Below are 24136 nucleotides of genomic sequence, written 5' to 3' on the forward strand. Positions count from 1 at the left end.
GGCCATGGCTCACGGGCCCAGCCGCTCCGCGGCATGTGGGATCCTCCCGGACCGGGGCACGAACCCGCGTCCCCTGCATCGGCAGGCGGACTCCCAACCACTGCGCCACCAGGGAAGCCCTGTCGCTTTGTTTTTAAAGGATGCTTCTTCAAGGGTGAGGGATGAAGGTGCCCCTGGGTTACTTGGCCTAGATGTTCTGATTTTCTGTTTGGGTGAGAAAGTCGCTTCGACTGTGGATGGGTGTTCTCCTCCTTTCTGGAATATTTGTTTGCTCGGAGGGTTGGCTGCAGCCTGTAGGATTCTGTTCAGAGCGCCACGTGCCCGACGACAGGTGAGCCTCAAACTGGACGCTGGTTCAGGTGCCCACCGTCGAGTGCCCTGTGCCCGGTGGCCGCCCTCTGTGCACCCTCCTAACTCCCTCGGTGTGTGTGTCGACCGTGCGGGTAACCCTTCCGTTCTTGCCCCACAGAGTCCGTAGAAGAGACCACCCCAGGATCCCAGATGAACAGCCGGCGGGAAGATATGGAAATCGCGTCCCACTACCGGCATCTGCTCCACGAGCTCAACGAGCAGAGGCAGCACGGCGTCCTGTGCGACGTGTGCGTGGTGGTCGAGGGCAAGGTCTTCAAGGCCCACAAGAACGTCCTGCTCGGCAGCAGCCGCTACTTTAAGACGCTCTACTGCCAGGTGCAGAAGGCGTCCGACCAGGCCACGGTCACGCACCTGGACATCGTCACGGCCCAGGGCTTCAAGGCCATCATCGACTTCATGTACTCCGCCCACCTGGCCCTCACCAGCAGGAACGTCATCGAGGTGATGTCCGCGGCCAGCTTCCTGCAGATGACGGACATCGTGCAGGCCTGCCACGACTTCATCAAGGCCGCGCTGGACATCAGCATCAAGCCGGACGCCTCGGACGAGCTCTCGGAGTTCGAGGTGGGCGCCCCACCCAGCAGCGGCGCGGACGCCCTCATCTCCGCCGTCATGGCCGGGAGGAGCATCTCCCCGTGGCTGGCCCGCCGCACGAGCCCCGCCAACTCTTCTGGGGACTCGGCCATCGCCAGCTGCCACGAGGGCGGGAGCAGCTGCGGGAAGGAGGACCAGGAGCCCAAGGCCGACGGCCCCGCGGACCTGTCCTCCCAGCCGCTGTGGCCTGGCGACGTGGGCTACGGGCCCCTGCACATCAAGGAGGAGCGGCTCTCGCCGGCTCACTACGGGGGCAGCGAGCCGCCGTCCGCCGGGGATGGGGCCGCTCAGAACTCCTTCTCAGAGCAGGCGGCAGGGGACGGCTGGCAGCCCACGGGCCGGAGGAAGAACCGCAAGAACAAAGACACGGTCCGGCACATCACGCAGCAGGTGGAGGACGACAGCCGGGCCGGCTCCCCGCTGCCATCTTTCCTCCCGACGTCCGGGTGGCCCTTCAGCAGCCGAGACTCAAGTAAGCCTTTGGTTTGTTACAGGCCGGGCTCAGGCGCCCTGGGGTCATGGGGAGCCCAAAGGCACTGTTTGTCGGCGGCCCCGGGGCCGCTCGTTTTGTCCATGCAGTGGCAACTTTCCAGGCTCACACTGGTGGCCTCCCGCGGGTCACCCCCTTTCATAGTAAATCGGTGTGAGCGCGGGGAAGGTGGCCAACGCATCCCAGCGGGTGCGCCAGGGCCGCCGACACACCGAGGCTGCCGGGCTGGGGAGTTTCTGGAGCTGGAAAGGGGGTGACCCCCGGAAGGAGCCCCAGCGTGGGGTGTGGTGGAGCCTCTCATAGGCACTGGGTGGCGTAACTTAATTTTTAAAGATTTAAACGTGACGGTGTTAAAAAGATGAAGAACTGCACGAAGTGGCGTGACTCGGGTGGAAGGGAAGGCCAGGCCAGGTGTGCGGGCTCCAGCCGTGGCCACGAGCTCCCCTCCTGATGAGGGGTATTTCCTCGTTGCCAACAAGTGCGGGTTCTGTGGTTCGCCCACAGGGCAGCCGGTGGGCGTTACCACACAGGTGGGGAGCCCCTTCTGGGCCCCGAGTCCGTCAGCCGTGAGGGCTCTCAGCCTAGCTTTGTTGACGCTGGCCCTCACCCTCTGGAGGATGGTTTTATCTGTCTCCCAGGCTAGTAAACAAGTGAAATGTTTACGAGATGCCATGTGCTAATTACGGCTGCACCGAGCTTTCCCCAGTGGCAGCTGGGACCACGCGGGCTGCGTTTGGAGTGGCGAGGGGCTTAGCAGGATGGAGGCTTCTCAGCAAGTGACCGCGTTGGGGAGGCCCCTCCAGGAAGGAGGTTAGAACCCAGTGGGGGCTCAGAGGTGGACAGAGGTGGAGAGAAGGCAGTGAACCGTGGGCACAAGCGCTGAAAGGTGTCACCAGTGCTAGGCCTGTGCTGGGGCTGGGAGGGCGCCCCGGGGCTCTTGATACACTGGCTTGATCACTGTGGTAAGACGTGCGTATCATGAACTTCACCCCTTTAGCCATCTTTAGGTGCATTGGCATTAAATACATCGCCACTGTCCGTCTCCAGAACTTTCTCATCACCCCCAGGAGACACTGTAGCCTTTCTTATTGCTTCTCATTCTCATTGCCCCTGTGCGTCCCCAGCCCCAAGCGCTGGGCCAGCCTCCTGCAGGTTCAGTCCAAGCGGGTTCCACCAGCGTCACCCCCTCGGCAGGATGATTCTGTGTGAGGTGGCGTCCTTCGCGCTGTAGGACATCGGCAGTGCCCTGGCCTCTGCCCGCTGCATGCCAGGAGCCGCCCACCCCTGCTCATGACGTTGCCAGTGTCCCTGATGGGAAGCCCCCCGCAGAACCGTTGAGTGTAACTGAACTAACTCAGAAGAAGGTTAAGTTTCTGAGATGATAGAAAGCCCACCTGCCTCTCTGCCAGCGGTCGGCACAGTGGTTGTCTGTGTCTGCTCTCTCCGTGACGACTAAACGTCCCTTTAGCTCTGACTAAAGCCTGGAGAGCAGCGTCCACAGGGACTGACTTCAGGAACCTTCTGGGTGGGTCAGGGCCGCAGAGCCTTCCCGTCCTGTCCTGCACCTGCTGCATCACGAGTCGTCCGGCCGGGCCGCGGGGCTGGAGGCCCTAGATCGGAGAGCCCACCAGCATGTTAAGAACGAGGATGCTCCCTAAGCCTGTGGGTTTGATGTTTTAAATGCAGTTGTCGAGCAGAAGGTGTTTTTAGAATCCAACAAGTGATTTCTCCTGGTGTACTCTTGCTAATGTCTGAAATCCCTTGGGTTACCAAGGCAACTGCGAGATTTCCCCTGAGTTGCTAAGACAAGGACCCGAGGTGTGGGCTTGCGTGGGATGGCTCTGCCCGTCACGGTGGCCATTTACTCCTCTGCCCTGGCCCTGGGCTGGGGTTTGGAAGCATAAATTGTGATCCCCAGTGGAGGAGAGTTTGCCTTCATTAAAGATCTATTACATCTTAGAGGACAGTATTGTTTCCTTCTCATCCCGTTTATAGGAGAAAAGGCCCTTTTCCAAAGGAACGTGTCAGGCGGTTCCTGCCGATCATTCAGGGCGCTTGACGAAGATGCTCTGATGCCAGCCCTGCAGCGGACCACCGCCCTGTCCCCCGTGTGTCCCCACCTCGGCGTCAGGGGCTCTGGGGCCTGTTCGCATTTAAAAGTGATTCTTCCAAGCAGGCAGCCAAGTGCTTTCTAACCCAGTAGCTTCCAAGAAAACATCCATTGAAATGTACCTCCAGGTTACAGCTGTGGGGAACAGCGTTTAAACGTGCAGGTGCGATGGACACAGGCCGGGCCCGTGGTAGCTGCCGGCTCCGGCCTCGGCCCCTATGATCCCAAGACCGAGAGCCTCCAATGCGGTGGCTTGTACTTTTTCAGAAGCTGGTGTCAGGAGAGCCCAGGTGCCCCATCCCGACATCCCACACGTGTTCCGAAAAGGATCTGCAGAAATAAAGTTCTGAGCTAGAATAAAGCGTGTGGGTCTTGTGAAGGAACTGTTCATCCCTGAACCTCGGTAAGGGTGGACCCTGGCGTCCTGGGATTTTGAAGAGTACATGGGGACCACAGAGCGGGTTCAGGGTGTGCAGGCGGCCTCTGGAGACTCTGGTGGGTGCTCTAAGCTCGCAGGTGCCGTCCTGCTGGGGCCAGGGCCCAGCCCTCCCCTGCCCAGGTCGGAGGGTCTCTTCCATCGCAGCTCCATGCTGGGGCTGAAGCCAGGCCGGCAGCTCCTCCCTTGGCTGTACCCCCAGATGTTTTCCTTTCAGAAAGGAGCGGAATTGCCTGGAATTCCTCTGGTCGACCTTGGGGCCGTGGTCAGGGGACAGCTGCCGCCCTGACACCTCAGCAGTGGTCTTCATGGGGCGGTATGTCGGTCGGGAGGGGAGCGGACCTGCTGCTGAGGAGGGAGGTGGGGGAGGGGCCCTCGTGCTGGCCCCGGAGGGCGGGATCGCTGGGCGCGGGGCCTGGGCGAGGGCGGGGCTCGGCCCTGACCGAGACCCTTGGCCTGTGCCCCCCTGGCCGCCCAGCCCTGGCCTGAGGCCACACTTCCGAGTTACCACCTGGACTGGAGATCCTCGTCACTGTGGCTTTGCTGAGTGGCCAGCGGAGCTTCTTTTCTGATGAAATGGAAGTTCCTGGACTTTCTAGAAAATTCAGTTCCTGAAGACAGAGCCCCTGAGGTCTCTCATCATCTAGATGTGGGAGCCGAGGCTGGTCACCCGGGGCCACCCCCCGACCCCGCCCTGAGAGGGAGCTGGAGGGTCTGGGTCTGGGTGCGTCAGGACAAGGCGGGGCCCCTGGGAGGCGACAGGTGGGACCCGCAAGGCTCCGCTCGCGACAGAGGGGTGGGGGTTGGCTGGGGCCCTGGTGCTGGCAGAGCCGGCTGGCAGCTTTTCGACGGCTCATTTGCTCCGGGGTGCGTTTCTGCTCTTCCTGGTCTCGCGGGCGCCCCCTGCTGACCTGACACAGAGGCCACCTGCCTGTGCTGCTTCCAGGCGGGTTCCCAGATGTGCCGCCACCTCGCTGGGTCCTGTGTTGATTTGAATTTGAGGGGTTTTGTCCTCTTCAACCAGGTGTGTGTTTTCTTCTGCTCTTTGGACACTGTGACAGTGACGCCCCCAGGGTGCCGACCGGGGTGGGGACCGAAGCCCCACAGGCACCCGCCTCCCAGGGACGAGGAGGCTCTGGCTGTGTTGAAGTGCCCGGGGAGATGCTCGTACATTTTGTATTTGCCGTATATACGTGTATTTATATACACACACTTAAGAGCACAGCTTGGGAGCTTACGTTGAAATGGAGATTTTAAAAGGAGCTGTGAGTGTAATTTTTAACTGTTCATTTGAAAACTTTTATGCTGCTGCTTTTATCAAACTTTTAAAAGATGGAAGCAAACATACACATTTGACTCCTTCTAGGTCAAATCCCAGATGTTCAGCCGGCGAGGGGGGCATGACCCACCCCCCCGACACCCCGACACCCGTCCTGGGGACCGCCTCCCCAGCCAGTGTGTCCTGACTTGGCCCCTGTGTGCTGGTTTCTCCCGGTCGGTCTGCTGTGGACGGAGCCCACGGGGGTGCCCGCCCCTTCCCCAGCCGTAGGCTCTGTCCTGACCTCGATGGGCCTGGCCGCCAGGACCCTCGGCGCCTGCCTTCTGGTGCTGGTGGCATGTGTGTCTTTGGTGTAGACCTAGAGGTGTTTCTAGGGGCGTGTCTGTTTCCTGCTGCTATGACGAATCGCCGCAGACTTAGTGGCTTGAAGCAGCCCAGCTATTATCTCTCGCCCAGATGTCGCCGATTCGCAGGGCCGGATCCTTCTGGGGGCTCAGGGGAGAATCCCAGTCTTTTCCAGCTTCCAGAGGCGCCACGTTCCTTGGCCCGTGGCCCTGTGTCACTCGGACCTCAGCTCTGGTGCCGCATCCCTTTCGCTGGCTCTGGCCCTCATGCCTCCCTCTTCCTCTGAGACGGACCCTTGTGTGGACAGGGACCCCTGGACTGGCAGGGTGATCTCCCATCACACTTGCAAAGTCCCTTTTGCCACGTGAGGTGACATGTTCACAGAGATTAGGACCCAGACACATGGGGACCATCATGGGAACACAGATAATAACGAGGTGTTTTGGTGAAAACTGCCATTCCCTTTCCTATTGTTTTAAGTATGGTATACATTCAATGAACTGCACAGGGCTTCCCTGGTGGCGCAGTGGTTGAGAGTCTGCCTGCCGATGCAGGGGACACGGGTTCGAGCCCTGGTCCGGGAAGATCCCACATGCCGCGGAGCGACTAAGCCCGTGCGCCACAACTACCGAGCCTGCGCTCTAGAGCCTGCGTGCCACAACCACTGAGCCCACGTGCCACAACTACTGAAGCCTGAGCGCCCAGAGCCCGTGCTCCGCAACAAGAGAAGCCACCGCAATGAGAAGCCCACGCACCGCGACGAAGAGGGGCCCCCGCTCGCCGCGACTAGAGAAAAGCCTGCGCACAGCAGCACAGACCCAATGCAGCCTAAAATAAAATAAATAAATTTACAAAAACAATAAAATAAACTGCACAGATTTCAAGTGTATGGTTTGAATAATTTATTGTCTCTCTCCCTGCCATTTTATTGGGGGAAATATTCATACTTACAGAAAAGATGAAAAAACGAAAGTGAGCCTGCCTGCGCTGAGGTTCTCCACCTGCTCACGTCTTGCTGCGCTTACATGTTTATGCATCTGATCATCCCACACCCACCTCGTTCTCTGAATTTCAGAGGGCCGACACCAGCACCTCGTCCCAGCCCTCCGGCCAGCCTCTCACCAGAGCCCGCATTCTCCACACCGTACACGTGCCTTTGGACGACGGATGTCCCCTCAAGACATCCCCTCAGCCTCTGGACACCCCCCACCCCACCCCGCCTCCTGCCAGCCTGGGGGTCGCGAGGGAGGGCGTCACACAGGGTGTGCTGTGCGGCCCGCCTGTGTCCATCTTGAGATGATGCAGATTTGCAGTCACTTGTGAGAAGTGATGCAGCGAGAGCCCGTGCACCTGTTGGGTAGCTTCCCCCGACGCTGACGTGTCAGCATCACGGCCAGGACACCAGCCTGGCCCCGCACAGTCACCACCAGGGGACCCCGGGCCGCTTCCCTCCACAGCCTCGGGAACTTCTCATCTGTCCCTGGCTGCGATTTCCAACATGCTCTCAGGGTTCGCTCAGGCCGCCACGTGCGTCCACCAGTCATCCTTTCACCGCCAAGGTTCCTCCGTTCTCTGCTGTAACACCCCTGCTGATGGACGTTTGGGTTGTCTGGGTGATTTCCGGCAGTCAGGATCAAGCTGCCGTGAACGTCCCAGGGCGAGTATCTGTGTGATTTCTCTGCTTTGCTCCCAGGACTGGGCTGCTGGGCCGTCGGGTAGCGTGCGTGCAAGAAACCAGGGGTGTGTGGGATGTACACTCGTGTCAGCGTCCCGCACACCGTGGATTGGTTTGTTTTTAAATCGTAGCGGTTCTGGAGGGCGTGGGGGCATCTCCTTACGGTTTTCTTTCTCTTTTTTTTAACATCTTCATTGGAGTATAATTGCTTTACAATGGTGTGCTAGTTGCTGCTGTATAACAAAGTGAATCAGACAGATGCATACGAATATCCCCATTCCCCTCCCTCTCGCGTCTCCCTCCCACCCTCCCTGTCCCACCCCTCTAGGTGGACACAAAGCGCCGAGCTGGTCTCCCTGTGCTATGCGGCTGCTTCCCACTAGCTATCTGTTTTACATTTGGTAGTGGATATATGTCCATGCCACTCTCTCACTTCATCCCAGCTTACCCTTCCCCGTCGGGTTCGCCAGCCTCCCCTGTCTTCCTCTGAGCGGTTTCTGCTCAGGGCTGTGCATGGTGGCGGGTTTGAGAGCTGGGCTGTCCAGCACCCTGTGCTGGCCGGGGTCCCGCTCTGACGACGAGCATTGTTTCCTAGTTGCCATTGACCCCTCTTCCTGGGGAAGCGTCTTCTGCTGAGTAGAGCGTCCTCCGAGTGTCCTGGCGGCAAGTCCTTCGTCAGGTGTGTGCTCTGAAAGCACTGTCTCCCAGCCTTTGGCTCGTTTCTTCCTGTAACGGTGTCTTTTGAAGAGTGTGCACATTTTAAATTTTCATGAAGGCCAGTATGTGAACGTTTTTCTTTTGTGGTTCATGCTCTTTGGGTCTAATCCAAGGGACCTCTGCCTAAGGTCACAGAGATGTCTCCCGTGGTTCCCCTGGAGGATTGGGTGTGACTACAGGCCTGAGATGCGCGTTGCTCTTTGCGTGTGGCAGGCGAGGGGCCCACCGTCACGGTCACCTTCTGCGTGTGGTGTCCAGCTGTTCTGATACCACCTGCCCATGGAACTACCTTACTAACTGTATATATTTTTTTAATTAAAGCGAATTTCTTCTATGAGGTGAAAACATTTTGGTAGTTAAAGAAAATGAGGTAACTTGATTTTAACTTGGATACAGAAGCACTTAAGAAATAATACACCTTAGACACATAAAGTAAGAAGGTAGATTTTGGACAAAGTGCATAATTACAGTTTTTTGAACTTTCTTTTGCATTGTTTGTGAGACCTAGCGGAAGTTAGGACTAAGGTCTGGTTTGAGCTGTAACTCAGGAGGGTGGAGTCCCCCGGGGAGACAGCCTTGGCCCCGCAGTTTCCACTCTTCCAGAAGGTTCCGCCGTGTTGCTGTTTGCACATCTGTGTTCGCGGGGTGCCTGTTCCCTGGATGAGAGGCCGCAGGCTGGGCTGGGACATCTGCAGGAAGCCTCTCAAAGGCAGCTTGGAAGCATATTTGAGAATCGTGAAGAGTGGAGATCTGGCGAAATCTTCGAAGCCGAGTGTCTGCTTTTGACCAGGCCCTCGTGGTGAGGCGGCCCCGTCCCATCACCCCCGGCCCTGGGCTTGTTCCCTCCTGTGCTCCATCATCTGTTTATTCCCCACTTTGCAGCTCACACAGCGTCTTCTAGTTTAATTGTTGAGACTTTCTGCTTATTTTAATTATGATCTCTTTTCTGCTTTTCAGCTGAAGGTTGTGAGTGAAATTTTCAGAATGTGATCATGTATCACTTATGGGAAGAAGGACCCCCCCCGCCCCAAACCCCTTTCTGCTCTAGAATCAATCTTTACATTTAGCACTTGGCCCTTTACAGTTAGACGTTGGTATTTTTCATCCTGGTTGCCTTGTTTATTAAAAAGAGGTCAGCCTGGGGAAGAAGCCCTGAGCGCCTTTTCCCCTGCCCTGGGCGGTCGGTGGGGGGACATTTCCTGCCATCACACGCGTGTGTGAAATGGCTACACACACTCTGTCCCTTGTCTTGGTGGCCGGTCTCCCCGTCCAGCTGCCGTGGTCTCTTCTGTACGAGGAAGCCCCCTGTGGCATCACCAGGTGACCCGGAAGGGGTCCACCGCCCCACAGCTAACAGTCGAGCCCGTCGCACCTCATCTGGCCCCTGGTTTGTCAGTTTTTTTTTTTATAGTTGAATTGCTGGCTCAGAGGGTCTGCACATTTTTAAAAAAATTTTTATTATTTTTGGCTGTGTTGGGTCTTTGTTGCTGTGCGTGGGCTTTTCTCTAGTTGCGGCGAGCAGGGGCTACTCCTCGTTGTGGTGCGCAGGCTTCTCATTGCAGTGGCGTCTCTTGTTGCGGAGCACGGGCTCTAGGTGTGAGGCTTCAGCAGTTGTGGCACGTGGACTCAGTAGTTGTGGCTCGCGGGCTCTAGAGCGCAGGCTCAGTAGTTGTGGCGCACGGGCTTCGTTGCTCCGCGGCATGTGGGATCTTCCCGGACCAGGGCTCGAACCCGTGTCCCCTGCATTGGCAGGCGGATTCTTAACCACTGCACCACCAGGAAGTCCCTGTCAGTTTTTTAACCTCACTATTTAAGGTTTTTTCTGAGTCACCGAGTCTGAGTTCATCACTGTTCAGAGGTAAAATGTTCGATGAGACGTTTTCAAGGTTGTCACTTAGTGGATGAGCTCTAGCAGCTGAAGGAAGGAGCCCCTGGGTCCTCGCTCAGGAGATGTCCCTGCCTGGAGGGGACTTGGGGACAGTCCTGTCACACACGGTGGCTGATGGCTCAGGCTGGAGGCCGTTCCTGAAGCTCGGTCCGAGCCTGGCTTCCCCGCTCTCCCGGCTCCAGCTGAGATCCACCTGAAAGCGGCACAAAATGAAGTCTGGGTTTAACCCGTGAATGTCAGGTTGCTAAAGGAAGGCCGCGGCTGCTAACGCGCAGGACAGCTGTGCTGGCGCCACCCCTGCCCCCACGGAGTGTTTGCAAGGGTTTTAGTTTTTTGATAACAATGATCTAGTAAGAGCCTATTTTGTGACTTTATGTAACATCAAATTCTTTATCTATGAAAGGATTTGTTGCAATGTTAACTATTGCTTTCAACTCCCTGTTCTGTTTGTAGAATTTCATTTTTGACCTCATCGTCTTAATCCCTCCTTTTGAAGTCAGGCTGTGGTCTGCAAGGGCCTGGGAAGGACCTGCTCTCTCTCCTGGCGCCTGGCCGGTGCCCCCAGGCGCCACCCCTGCCCCCTGCCCCTCGCCAGGCTCCCAGCCTGCCTGCCCGGCAGGAGGCTCAGGACCTGGGAGGGCCCAGGGTCGGCCTCACACCCTCTCCCTTCTGGGCCCTTTCCTCCGCTTTCTCATTTGAACAAGAAATTCTGGGGAAACTGGGTCTCCCTGCACCTCCAAAGTGGATGCCAGAGTGAGTGCAGGAGCCCACCCGGGCCAGCGTGGGGCGCCCTAGGCCGTGCTTGTGCGTGTGCCCGGCCCATCAAGATGACGTCGGAGAGTCAAGTCCCCTTAGCCCTTCTGGTCTCCTTCACAACTCTCATCTTCAGAATGACCAGTTCCTTCCAAGCTCCGTTGGACTGGTATCGTCCCTATACTGGGAGACGTCCCAAGTGCTGTTTCCAGAATTGGGGGCTTGAATTTCGACCTGGGTGCTCGGCCGACAGACGGCAAGGCTCGGGAGATGGAGGGTGCACTCGGGCGCTGAGAGCGTGTCCGCGTGTCCTACCACGAGCTGCTGGGGCTGTGCAGCTGGCTCTCCACTGGACCCGCGAGGGCTCCAGGTTAGGACACGGAGTGACCGCAGGTAGCCTGACACCTCACAGGCGTGTCTGGTCTCGATTCCCTGGACGGTGGTACCTTTCCTGAGTCATAAATATTCATGTGGGAATTTTTCAGTCGACGGCTTTCATTCCCTTCACTGTCACCTTACATCTCGTGGACCCTCACCGCTCACCCACGAGCATCTTCAGAGCGTCGACCCACGAAGTGTGTCTGTGGCTCGTGCTTGCCGGTCCCCCCCGCCCCTCGTTTCACGGCAGTTAGCAGCCGGTTCACCGTTTCACGGCAGTTCTCAGTAACAGACCCCAGACATCCTTCTTCGAAACCCAACTTTTAGCTTTTCACATGTGGTTGGAATCTTTCAGCTAATCTTGATTTCTTTAACACGCTTTTGAACTTAAACTGTTAATATAATTTCATTAAAATTTTGGTTTTGAAATCTGGTGTTTTTTAGTTTTCAGTCTGTTATGGGCTGAATGTTTGTGTCCCCTAAATTCATGTGTTGAATCCCTAGCCCTGGTGTGGCTGTATTTGGAGATGGGGCCGGTGAGAAAGTCATCAGGATAAACGGAGGCCCTCGGCATCTGCGTCGCATCAGAGCCTGCCCTCCGTCCGCCCACCCACCGAGGTGAGGCCAGCGGGCAGGTGGCCGTCTGCAAGCCAGGAACAGGGCCCTGCTGGACCCAGATCCTGGCCTTTCCAGCCCCGGAACTGAGAACCGCTTAAGTCCTACAGGAGCCCGTGCAGACAGAGGCAAAGCCTTCAACTCAGTTTGATTTAATCCCTACACTTAGTGGCTAGAAACGCAAAGTCAGTGCTGATATAGCATTTAGGGACTGGCAGGAAAATATGAAAAGGCTTATAGTTTGAAAAGAAGAAAGTATCCTTCCGGAGCTTCGGCCAGCAGTAGCCTGACGCTACACCTCAGCGGTGTCCTGAGTGTCTCGTATCCTTGGGGAGAGGTTAGACCCATCCAGGTGGTGGCACCCAGGGTGTGCTGCCCTGTGGGACGTGACGCCCCTGGTCGGGGCCCCTGTGATCTCTCAGCCTGTTCCCCGGGGCCCTAGTGCCCCCAGGGCGCTCGACACCTGAGGGGCTCTGCTGAGGTGGGCCCACTCCACACCCCAAAACCCAGTTCCTATGCACCTTGCGTGGACAAATGTGCCTTTCCAGTTCGGGAGTGTCTGTAAACATCGGTCAGTGGCCATGTGTCCCCAGGGTGCCTGGGGCCCTGGCTCCTGGCACCGCCTACCCTGGCTCTTCGGTTCTGGTCCTGACTCCTGTCCAAGGACCACAGTCAGAAATCCAGTCTGTTGCAGTTATCGAACTGTTGTGTGAAAGCTGTCTGAGGCATTTTGGGTGAGTCTGGCGGGTTGGCTGATGGTGGTTCTTGCCTCCGTGCCCTCTGGTTCTGCAGCTTCGAGTAATTTCCTCCAACACGAAGGCGCACCGTGAAGCAGGCTGGGTCTGAGTTTTCTCGTGCACCCATCAGGGCGGCTAAGGAGTGGCCTCGTCACGGAAGTCGCTCTGCCCTCTGGGGGCCGTCATGGGGCAGGCTGGCTGAGCCCCTTCAGGACAGAGGGGACCCTCTGTCCTCCCGCGTCTCCTGGGGAGGACCCCCGGGCTCTCGCCCTCGTCGTGTTCGGTTCAGCTTTCTGGAGCCTCCTGTGTCTTTGCCTCGGCGCTCAGCACCACCCTGGCGTGCAGGTCTCTGCGGGGAGCTCGTGCGCCCCCAGGCCCCCGCCGTCCTTGCCTTGCACACCTGGCTCCGCGGACCGGGTCCTGCGCTTTGTGAGCGGGCGGTCCACCCACCGCCCTCCGCTCACCTCCAAGCATGTGTCTGTGGGAGGAGCCATAGAACCACCACATGGGGCCCCCTGTGGTGCCGCCTGGCACCTGCTGGCCCCACTTCCCAGGTGCACGAGGCTGTGTCCGGTCCTGATGCTCAGGCTGGTTCGGGGTGTCTCTGATTTCCGCAGCCTTGGGCCCTGATTCCTTGGGTTCTGAGGAGGGACCTGTCGTTTCCGGGACCGGCTCACGGGCCCGTCCCACATTTGAGGCTGCCCAGCTTCCCCCCGCCACCAGTGACCCCGCTGCCCCCTCCCAAGACAGCCTGGGGGGTGGGAGGAGAAGGGGGGCCCATCCCTTTCCCCCCGCCTGCCTTCCCCTCCTCTCGGGAATGGTCTTGCTTCCCCATTTCTGTTGATTTCTCGAGTCACCACTTGTTTCCAGGGGGCCCTGGCCAGGCAGCAGCTCTCCCTGGGGTCCGTCTGGCGCCGGCCCGTTCTGGGGGCACCTCCGTGGCCCAGATGGTACAGGAGGCTCCCGGTCCTGCCTGTGCGGCCCTGAGCTAGAGGTTGTCACAGATCCTGTTAGTAGCAGCTTTCTTGAGACGTAATTCCCACTGCCGACGACTCACCCATTTAGAGTGTGGTTTGCTGGGTCCTCGTCTCTTCACAGGGCTGTGCAGCCGTCACCACAGTCGACTTCAGAACATTTTCATCGCCCCAGAAGGAAACCTGCACCCGTCACCCCAAGACCTGCCCCCTCCATCTCCCCCGGCCCTTGGCAGCTCCCAGTCTCCTTCTGTCCCCGTGGATTTGCCTTTTCTGGGTATTCCACGTGGTGCACTCGGACAGTGTTTGTCCCTTTCACCGGGCATAACGTGTCCGACGTCCATCCGCATCCTAGGCTGCACCGGCGCGTCGTTCCCTTTTACGGCTGAATCATGTTCCTCTGTGTTTATCCTTCATCGGCAGGTGGGCGTTTGGGCTGCTCCACTTCTTTTTTTTTAAATTTTTTTTTAACCAAACCCAGTTTTCATTTATTTATTTATTTTATTTTTTATTTTTTGTGGTACGCGGGCCTCTCACTGCTGTGGCCTCTCCCGTTGCGGAGCACAGGGTCCGGATGCGCAGGCTCAGCGGCCATGGCTCATGGGCCCAGCCGCTCTGCGGCATGTGGGATCTTCCCGGACCGGGGCAGGAACCCGTGTCCCCTGCATCGGCAGGCGGACTCTCAACCACTGCGCCACCAGGGACGCCCTGCTCCACTTCTGACCGTCAAAGGTGCTGTTGCTCTGAGCGTGGATGCGGGTCTTACCCCTCTTGGATGTCCTCCCACCAGTGGAAATGCCGGGCCGCGTGGCAACTTGGTCTGAGGACCCGCTACGCTCTTGCACCGCGGCCGCATCATTTTACGTCTTTACCAGCAGCCTGGAGGGCTCCAGGGTCCCACGTCCCATTGGCACTTGTGGGTGGCAGGCGTCGCAGAGGGAGTGGGAACGGCGTCCTGGCGCTGAGTCGCGTTTCCCTGGTGACGAATGGTGCCGAGCACTGCCCACTGGCCGTTTGTGTGTCCTCTTCGGGCAAATATCTGTTCATGTCCTTTGCCCACTTCTAAGCTGGGGTGTTTGTCTTTCTTTGGAGCAGTGAACTCCTCTGTAGTGTCTAGACGGGCTCTCGTGTCAGGCATGCAGTTTGCAGATGTACTCTCCCACGCATCCTCTCACTGTGTTGATGGTGTCCTTCGAGGCCTTCAGGGGGTTACTGTTTGACGGAGTCCAGTTTAGTGTCTGTTTTAGTGCTTGTGCGTTTGGTGTCGCAGCTGAGAACCCGTGGCCCAGCCTGAGGCCGCGGGGGTTTTCTAAGAGTTGTGTAGTTTGGGCTTTTTGGTCCATTTTGAGTGTTGCCCCTTCTCTGAGCGATGTTCAGCCCCGGCGCAGACCCGCTGTCCTGGGTGGGCGTCCATCCCCGGGTTCTGGGTTGAGCCCCACGCGAGGTCTCGGCTGTGATGTCACCACCGTCCTGGGACTTCGTGTCGGGCCGGGATCGGGCTTGAGGCCAGGCCGCTGGGGTTCAGGACGCTCGTGGCTCCGGCTTCTCCTAAACTTGCCTGCTTGCTGTTCGGAGGGTCCTGAGTCGCGGGCGAGGTCTCTGACGTGTGTTTCCCTCCCCAGACGCGGACTTGACCGTCGCTGAAGCCAGCAGCTCCGACAGCCGCGGGGAGAGGCCCGAGCTCTACGCGCATGTGGACGAGGGGCTCCTGGGAGGAGAAGGCAGCTACCTGGGAGCCCCGCTCACCCCGGAGAAGGACGACGCGCTGCACCAGGCCACCGCGGTGGCCAACCTGCGGGCGGCGCTCATGAGTAAGAACAGCTTGCTGGCCCTCAAGGCCGACGTGCTGGCGGACGACAGCTCCCTGCTGCTGGAGTACCTGCCCAAGGGCACCCACTCCCTGTCCCGTAAGTGCCGCGCGGGCGCGCAGTGTGGGCGGGAGTGGCGCGCCTCAGCCCGCGACGGGATGTGCTGAGGGCGCGTGCGTGTGGGTCGTGGCGGTTGCGGGGCCTTCGGAGAGGAGGCAGCGCTGTCGGGGCACCGGGAGGGAAGCGGCCGAGTGCCTGTGCGAACGTTCGTACTTGAAATCGAGGCATCTAACCCTAAACCCTGAGCGGGCTGACAAGTGCTGGGCCGTGCGGGCCCGGGACGGGGACCCCTGCTGGGGAGGCCTTGGGACGTGCCGGGCTCGGGCTCCCTCTGCTGGCCTCGCCCCCTGCCGGTGCCGACTCGTCCTGCCTGGGGAGCGTGGCCAGGCTGCAGATCCTCGCTTCCTGCCAGGCAGTGCCGCGGCACGTGAGATTTAACGAGGATTTGGGTGTTGTGTTTACACCTTGAGCGTCTCCAGCTAAATTCCAGTTGCTCACAGCAAATAACGGAGTAACCCGAGGAGCGGGTGAGGTACAGCGGTGCTGGCCGAGGGCCCCCAGGCGCCGGCCTGGGAGGGTGCCACGCCCCCTCGGCTCGGGTGCCCTGACACCATCCATCCTGGGTGCCCGGGTCCTGGGTGTCTGGGGCAGTGTGACCGTGTCTCCGGCGTCCCGAGAGAAATGCTCTGTTGGGTTGGTGTCTGTGAGGGAGAGTCGGGTGTGGCCCCGTTTCCCTCTTCGGGGCAGAGTGACACACCCCAAAACAGGCGGCTCTGAGTGCAGAGGGCGTGGGAAGGGCCCCGTCCCAGGGCCCTGCGGTCCAAGCGTGTACGGCTGGCGGGGCTGTGTGTGGGTCCCTGAGCACCGCTGAAGGAAGCAAGGGGAAAACTGCAGCCAGTGTTGGGGGTCTGGGGAGCGTGTCTTTCATTTTTACTCTAATCTTAAAAACAATATTTTCACGGCTTTGTTTTCACGAGCACGAAAATATCCAAAGGGTTGTGATGACAATTGCTTGTGGCTAATAAAGTCTGACCGTGGGGAATAGCATCACGTTCTCTTTATTTATTGTGCCGGGTCCGAGGCAGGTGGGACGCCAGGGCGGTTGTAGGGCTTGGCTGTGAAGTCAGATCCAGGGGTGCATCCCCGAGGCTGTTGGACACACTTTAGAAAATCCGTTTAGGCCTCATTTTTTGCATCTGAGAAATGGGAATGGCAACAGTCACTCACACAGTTGTTGGGAACGTAAAACGCGGGACACGTAAGCAAAGCGTGTTTGATAAACGCTCCACATCAGTCCACTTCCCGCTCAGCTCAAACCCTGAACTTGTCAGCAGACACTGTTGGGTTTGTGACGATCTGATAGCTTGAGGAGGTGGTCCTGGGGTATCTGCAGTATCTGGGGTTTAGAATCGGCGAGTCCGCAGGTGAACGTCCTGCTGAGGGGACGGCTGGGCAGCTTCACAGACGTCGTGGAAGGAGCAGGCTGGGTGTGTAACTGCAGCGCTGGACACTTGTTCTGGCTCTTTCTGGACGCTCCCAGTTGGTGGGAGTGAACCCCACGTGTCAGAGGCCCCGGGAGGCGCAGCAGCTCCTCCGGGGCTGAACCGCGTTGTCACGAGGGGGACGGTTTCTCGGTGTTTCTCCTCCTGTCCCCATGTCTGGCAGCCTTCTCCTCCGGGGTGGGCCTGTTCCCCAGGCCTTTGGTGCTCTGTGCAGAGCTGTGCTAGGGATGGGGCAGGCGTTCGGGTGGCCCGAAAGCACCGGTTGCACCCGCATTTGGTCAGGCCATTAGCCGTGAGCCAGGGGTCTGACTGTGGGGCTCTGGGACGAGTGAGGCACAGGGAGAGATGCTCTCCACTTCCAAGGGCCCCCCCGTCCTCCGGCCCTGTCGCTGCAGAGGCGCAGACCCGGCCTGGCAGCAGGTGGGGCAGCTGGGCGGAGTCAGAGGGCAAGCGGTGGCCCTGTCGGGTGGTCTGTTCCCAGTGGACTCGCAGTCGGGCAGTCGCAGCACCCCGGGGAGTCCCCAGGCCCCGTGCGCGCACGTGCCCCCCTCGCAGTTCGCAGGGAGCTGGGCGCGGGGGAGTACAGCCCCATCCGCTCTATTTTAGCACGTCCGTGACTAACCCGGGGTGAAGTCGACCAGTGGGTTTTGATATTTTGTTATTTCTATCATGTTTTAACCTCTTTGCTGTAAATACTCTAAATTTCCCACTTTTTTTGTTAGCTCTGCCCTTACGAGAGGGTTGAGAAGTTGGCGGCTGGGAGCTGGTGACTTGGGCCGTGTCCAGGGGGCCAGGCATGGGCTCCCATGTTCCCTCAGGCAGAGAGGCTGAAGGGCTTGCTGGAGGAATGGGTTGTTTTAGAACATTCTTTTCTGACATCCCAAGGAAAATCTGCCTGTTCTGGGCATACACTAAAATGAGGAATGGAAGTATTCAGAGAAGAACTTCATTTTCCAAGACTGTGCGGTCACCTCCCTGTGGCAGGTGTTCCGTCCCTGGCGGGCAGGTGGGCAGGGGTGGCGAGCTGCCTTCCTGTGTTGAGCCGGGGCTGGGCGGCCCCTGCGGAGCGCCCGTGGGCGCATCTGCTCCGTGCCGTTCAGTTCACAGGCGCCGGCATCTGTGCACGGATGTGACAAAGCATCAGGCCCCCCAGAGCCCCTGCATTCACCCCCTGCCACCGCTCTGCTTCCAGACGGGCCACGGTTTCCGTTCAGTTGCAGAAGTTGTCAGGGGTCGCCCAACGGGAACGTGCGGATGGGGAGACCCCTCCTGGGTGCCGCCCACCCCTCCTGGGTGCCGCCCAGTGGCGACGTGAGCCCTGAGCCCAGGCGACCCCCAGTCTGGGGAGCACAGGGGACCTAAAAACACATTCAAAGGAGAAAACTGGATTCACACTGGGCACTACTGACGGCAAAGCAGTGGCACCGCCCCCCGGGCTCCAGTATGGAGACACCCCCAAGCTCGGTGGGTGCAGAGCCTGGCGCACTTCCTCTGGGGAGGCCCGGAAGGGAGATGGGAGCCCTGCGCTGCTGTGTTGGGGGTCCCTCGCCCCTGGTCTGGTTCGAGGGCGTTGGGGGGGCTATTTCCTGGCTCCGGCCCCCAGGTTCCTCAGGTTGTTAACAAGATTTTTCCAGGGCTGAGCCTTTCGTTTTGTGATATTGGGGGGCCCGTAGGACTGGCGTCCCAGTAGCCATGACTCGTGGTTGGAGGAACAGGGGGAGGGTACGTCCCCGTCGTGATGTCTGACGGTGGCAGCTGTGTGGTGTGGGGTGTGCTGAGTGGGGCTCTCAGCCCTGCTGGGTCGTCCTGGTCTTGAGGTGGCGAGCCCTGCAGTGTGTCAGCGTGGCCTGCCGGGCATGCGGTGTTGAAGAAGAAAGGGGTGGTGGTCGCAGATGTTCAAATTAAATGCAGCAAATCCGCAGGCTGTGCAGAGCCGTAACCGATGGTCCTTTCTGGAAGGTTCTGGAGCCTCCGAGAAAAAGCGACTTTCCTTGCTTTCCCAAGTCTGATAGCGTTTGGCTTGGCAATTAAGTTCCACAGATGGTTTCGTTGCTGGATCATCACTGTTTAACTGATTTCTCCATAAGAGGACTTTTGTACTTTTTGTTTTGATTCGGTTTAAGTTGATTCTTTTGCTCTTATTACGTTTGCAACAGGCGGCTGGCATCCCACCGGTTAAAAGTCACTGTTCACTGAATAGAAACCGTGACCAGCATGTTCATGGCACACAAATGGAGCTATTTCCCTGAGCTGTGTTTGTGGGTGTGTGTTGATCCGGGAGGGACCTTGAAAAATGCTGAGAGAACACAAGTAACTTTGATTTCACGGGGATGAAGTGGAGATGAAGCAGCCGCCCTGGGTATTGGGGGCTGAGTGCCCGAGGGGCGGCGCCGTCCCCAAACTCCCAGAAACCCCGACTGTCCTGCGCACGTCGCCACCACGGCTCCGGCAGCAGTCGAGGATTCCTCCTGACGGCGATGGGCAGTGCTGCCCTGTCTGGCTGGAAGGATGTGCTGCTATGGAGGAGAGCTCAGACCTGGGGTGGTGGCGGGCGGGGTCTGCCCTGGACCGGGGGGCCACCAGCCGCGGGCTTCCCCCGCCCAGCTTTTCTCCGGGGACGCCCCCGACATCTGTCAGGGGACAGTGGCAGCTGAGTTCGCTCTGATTGTGGCTGAAAGAGTATTTCCTTCTGGTGTTTAAAATGATCAAGGATTTTACTTGAGTCTGGCTTGATCCTGGAATCTTAAGCAATCTCTTATGAAAGGGCATTTGATGGAAGTATTACCACCCTTTTAGGTAAATAGTCAGGTCGACACACCACGAAGGACTTTCCAGAAGATCCTTCTTCAAGCACAGGTGAGCGTGTGCCATGTCCACGCCACGGGTTCTGACTTCCTGTGCAGACACCCCATTGTAATCACGTTGCTTCTGGGAGAGAGATCCCGCCCCAGACAAGTCACGTGTGGACACCCTGGCGCTTGGGAGTGGCGAGCTGATAGAAGCCCCCAAACGCCCTCGCCCACGAGATCCGGGCCTCGCCACATGGCAGCGCACGGCTCACCGCAGGATAGCCAAGGACGGTGCTTCCTGAACTCTCTACAGCCCGCCAGCTGGTGTCCGTTCACGTGGGTGAGACTCGTTTCCTGTGTCCCCAGGGCCTGGCGCCAACCCGAGTCACCTCCCTCCAGCCCCTCCACCCTCCTGCACTCAGAGCCCGGGATGCCCGCTCTGGGGACCGGCCAGACGGAGCCCAGGGAGCCGGCCACCTCCCCAGCCCAGGTAAGACGGGAGGGCGGCCAGCCACGTCGGGGCAGCCCCGGCCAGACGCCCGTCCACCGCGCATGTCCTTGTGGGCATGGCGCCCCAGAACCCGCGTGCTCAGCATGTCCTGGGCGAGCCTGTGTGGTCACAGCTGCTTTCCCGTCCACCCTCTGCTCCACAATCCCCTCGGCCCCATGTCACTCAAAGTGACACAGGTGTCAGCTTTGCAGTAATAGTTGCAACATGTTGTATGAAGTTAAATCTGTTTTGATATTTAAATTAAAATAGTTTTTGGAGGCATTTCCCCCCTAATATACAGACTCATACAGCAGCAGGTTAAAAACCCAGTTCCTCAAACTGAGCAGCGCTGGCCCGTCTCCACCAGGTTTTGCCCCGGTGCCGATGGCTGCGCGTTAGTCCCGAGGCGTCTGAGATCCACTTCCTGTGCCTCAGGTCACAGCTGCTTATTTAAAGACAGGTCTGTTAGGTTCCACTGTTTCCCTGAAGGAAAAAATATTTAAGGAGGGAGAGCTTGAGCACATATTTTGTAATTTGAAATAAATCAAATGCTATTCCCCGTGCGTTTGAAAACAGGATGGTTTTGGTGGGAGGGGCAGGCGTTCGGTTGACGTGGAGTTTTCGCGCGTCCGTTCATCAAGAATTAACTGCAGCTTCCTTTCCAGACGCGTGGCGGTTTCCGTGCGGTGACTGGACGGGGACACGGTGAGTAGGGGGTGACGCGCGTCTGCACTCCAATCTTCCCGATTCCATCGCGTCCCGACGGCCTGTGACTCATCTGTCTCTCCTTCTAGGTCGACGTCCCTCGGACCGGGAGGCCTGGGCCGAGGGACGGGCCCCTCCGGAGGTGGCTCCAGCAGGTGCCTGGGGTTTCCACGGGGTCCGCCGGCCCGGCCAGGATGACCAGGGTCTCCTTCTGGCTCATTGTGTGGCCAGGAGCACTTTCACGGCCTCGATGGACTTGCCCAGGGCTCCACCCTGAAGTCAGCTAAGGAGCCCCAAGGAGACGGACGCCTCCGCTGCGGACAATGGTCTTGAGGCGGCCAGGCTGGAACAGGCGCTTGGCACTTGGGGGCGGACGCTGGCACGGGCCTCTCTGCCGCGGGCAGCCTGGCGTTGGGTCCAGGTGGCCAGCAGGTGACGGCAGAGCCGGCACCAGGCGTCGCTGTGAGCCTCTAGAACGGCCACTGCCCAATCCTGCACCAGGCCTGGTGAAGGCCTTTCAGTGCCCAGGGGTGGGCAGGTAGGACAGGTGTACCTCCAGCCTCCAGGCAGTGGGGAGTGCCAGGTCTTGGAACAAAAGGTCTCTGAGCCCGTTCCCTTCCAGAAAGATGTGAGGATGAAGCCCAGCCTCCACGACCTCGGAGTGCCCTGCCTGCCGCATGTGAGGGAGACAGAGTTACCAAACTGGCTGCCTCTCAGAAAGAGCACATTGTCCCTGCTGGTGTCCAGCCGCCCTGGACACGTTGGGCCCACGTCTGCGGGTGGCTGAGGGTGCAGCGACTCCAGGACCCTTGGCCAAGCAGCAGGTGGACTTAGGAAGGAAGCAGGCGGCCCACGCCAGGTTCCGAATTCCTGGAGTTGCCAGGCCCATTCCCAGCCCCTGTGGCTGTGGCCATGGTCAGGGCGTGGTCCACGTGCAGCTCAGGCTGCCCACCTGCCCCAGTCCCTGCAGTCTTTATAATCATTAGATGAGTTCTGAAGATGGAGAAAAGTTGGGCTTTGAGAGAGGCCCAGGATGCTTGTTGCCAAGGTGACCTCACCGGAGCAGTGTCCCCGGGAGTTCAAAGACCTGTCGGTGGTGTCACTCCTTCTGAGAGGGTTTATTAAGTGCCTGTTTGCATATAAACAACATTTCTGAGAAAAGGAAGCTTTCCTTTCCTTTTTTGCTGGTCACGGTGGGATTTTTGGCTGTTAGGTCGCAGAGATTGTGTGTCCAGACGGGGTTCCGCTGTTGTAGAATGCACGTGTGCACCACCCACGTTGGGCCCTGGGTTACCTGCGCCCCCAGGGATGCGACCCTGTGGCTGCTTCCCTGTTACTTGCTCGCTTGTGGGACTTTTCCCTGCGTGGGTGGAGCGTGACCTGCGCCTGCAAGGAAGCCTGCCCTGTGGAGAGGCCCCGCACTGTTGTGCGAAAAGGCTTTGTTAATTTTTTTAAATAATGAAGACATTTCAGAAAGTTTCCGTTGTACCTAAAAGAAAGAGGTTTGTTCATTGAAGCAGTATTTACAATATCCAAGATATGGAAACAACCTGAGTGTCCATCAGTGGATGAATGGATAAAGAAAATTCAGTGTGTATACACACACACACACACACACACACACACACACACACACGTGGGATATTACTCAGCCATAAAAAAGAATGAAATAATGACACTTGCAGCAACATGGATGGATCTAGAGCTTATCATACTAAGTGAAATAAGTCAGACAGAGAAAGACAAATACTGTATGATTTCACTTACATATGGAATCTAAAAACAAAAACAGACAAACAAAAAAAACAAACAAACCGGCCTTCCCTGGTGGCGCAGTGGTTGAGAGTCTGCCTGCCGATGCAGGCGACGCGGGTTCGTGCCCCGGTCCGGGAGGATCCCACATGCCGCGGAGCGGCTGGGCCCGTGAGCCATGGCTGCTGGGCCTGCGCGTCCGGAGCCTGTGCTCCGCAATGGGAGAAGCCACAGCAGTGAGGGGCCTGCGTACCGGAAAAAAAAACAAAAACAAAAAAACCCATAGGTACAGAGAACAAACAGTTTGGTGATTTCCAGGGGTGGGGGTGGGAGAAATGAATGAACTGTTTTGGTGCATTTTTTAGTTTACATGAGTTGAATTTCTTTTTCAGATATAGAGAGAAAGAGAGATAATATCTTTTCCTTTAAAAAAGATGTATAGATGGTAAAGTGATGGGAACATAGGAAACATTTTAAGATAGATGGCCCCTGAGTTTGTTCTTAGTTCTAATATTATTTCCCTTAAAACAGTACTGTCATCCAACATAAGAAATTTTAAGCAAGTTCATTTAGGTATTCCATTGCTTACATTTTATTGAATTTCTCATTGAAATATCCTGGCTCAGGAATTGATTTCAAAGAGTTTTGAAAAATTTATCAATATGTAATGTTAATCTTTCTTGAATACAAAGGATTGCAATAATAAAAGGTTGGTAATTTAGGTCTCTTTACTGCCACAAAACTTGCTCCATGTCTACAAGTTTACTGTGGGCTTCCTGGCCTATTACCACTTTCACAAAATGTGACTGGGTGACCTCACAAACTCGTGTACCAACCATGTGCTGTAGGGTGTGTGTGCATGTGTGTGTGTATGTGTGTAGAAATGGGGACTCCTACTTGATTGGGGATACTAACTTACTGTTTAGACTGCATTTAAAATATTTAAGAATCCAGTCTGGATCATTGTCAGTTTGGTGGTTGCACATAACTCAGGAGCTAAGAAAAGGCACTAATTTATTTTAAAGAAAGAATTCTGAAATAAAATTTGAATTTCCAGTTTTAACCATGACTAGCTTGTATTGGGCTTACCCTCCAGGCAAAAACTACCTGAAAAGCTGGCCTCCCAAAACCACGCACACATATACATACATACACACACTTACATACACATATACACAAATATAGACACACACACACACACATCCTGGGGAGCAATCAGTGCAGGTGGGACGTGAAGGCTACAGTCCTTGAGGGAAGGAAGAATCTGTAAAAAAGAGTCCAGCGAACCTGCTGGAACTGAAAATACAATGTGTGAGGCTGGGATCCATTAAGTAGTTTACAGCAGTCTGGGTACCACCTGAGACAGGACGAGGAGACTGGAAGACAGAGCGATGGAGAGGATCCAGGCTGAAGCTTAGGAAAGAAAAGCATGGGGACAAGCAAAGACACACAGAGGAGCAGTGCAAATGTCTAATACATGTGTAATTGGGGTCCAGAGGAGAGAGGAGAGAAAATGGAGCAGAAGCAGTACCCGAAGAGACAATAGCAGAGAACGTTCCAAAACTGATGAAAGATATCAATCCACAGATTCAAGAAGCTCAGCAAACCCAAAGCAGGATGAACACTAAAATAAAACAACCACCAAAAAACAAAACTGGGCATGTTGT

At 57.3% G+C, this 24136-nt stretch overlaps 1 protein-coding gene across 1 annotated transcript in view; it reads left to right on the plus strand.

The window, feature by feature from the left end:
- ZBTB46 (zinc finger and BTB domain containing 46) overlaps positions 1-24136 on the plus strand; it is a 54866-nt gene that overhangs the window by 19060 nt on the left and 11670 nt on the right. Inside the window, exons 2-3 of the mRNA XM_060032611.1 lie at positions 470-1438; positions 14986-15270. Coding sequence (XP_059888594.1) covers positions 502-1438; positions 14986-15270 — 1222 coding nt within the window. The 5' untranslated portion in view covers positions 470-501. The remainder of the gene's footprint in view (positions 1-469; positions 1439-14985; positions 15271-24136) is intronic.

Source organism: Delphinus delphis, chromosome 15 (assembly GCF_949987515.2).
Source record: "Delphinus delphis chromosome 15, mDelDel1.2, whole genome shotgun sequence".
NCBI lineage: Eukaryota > Metazoa > Chordata > Mammalia > Artiodactyla > Delphinidae > Delphinus > Delphinus delphis.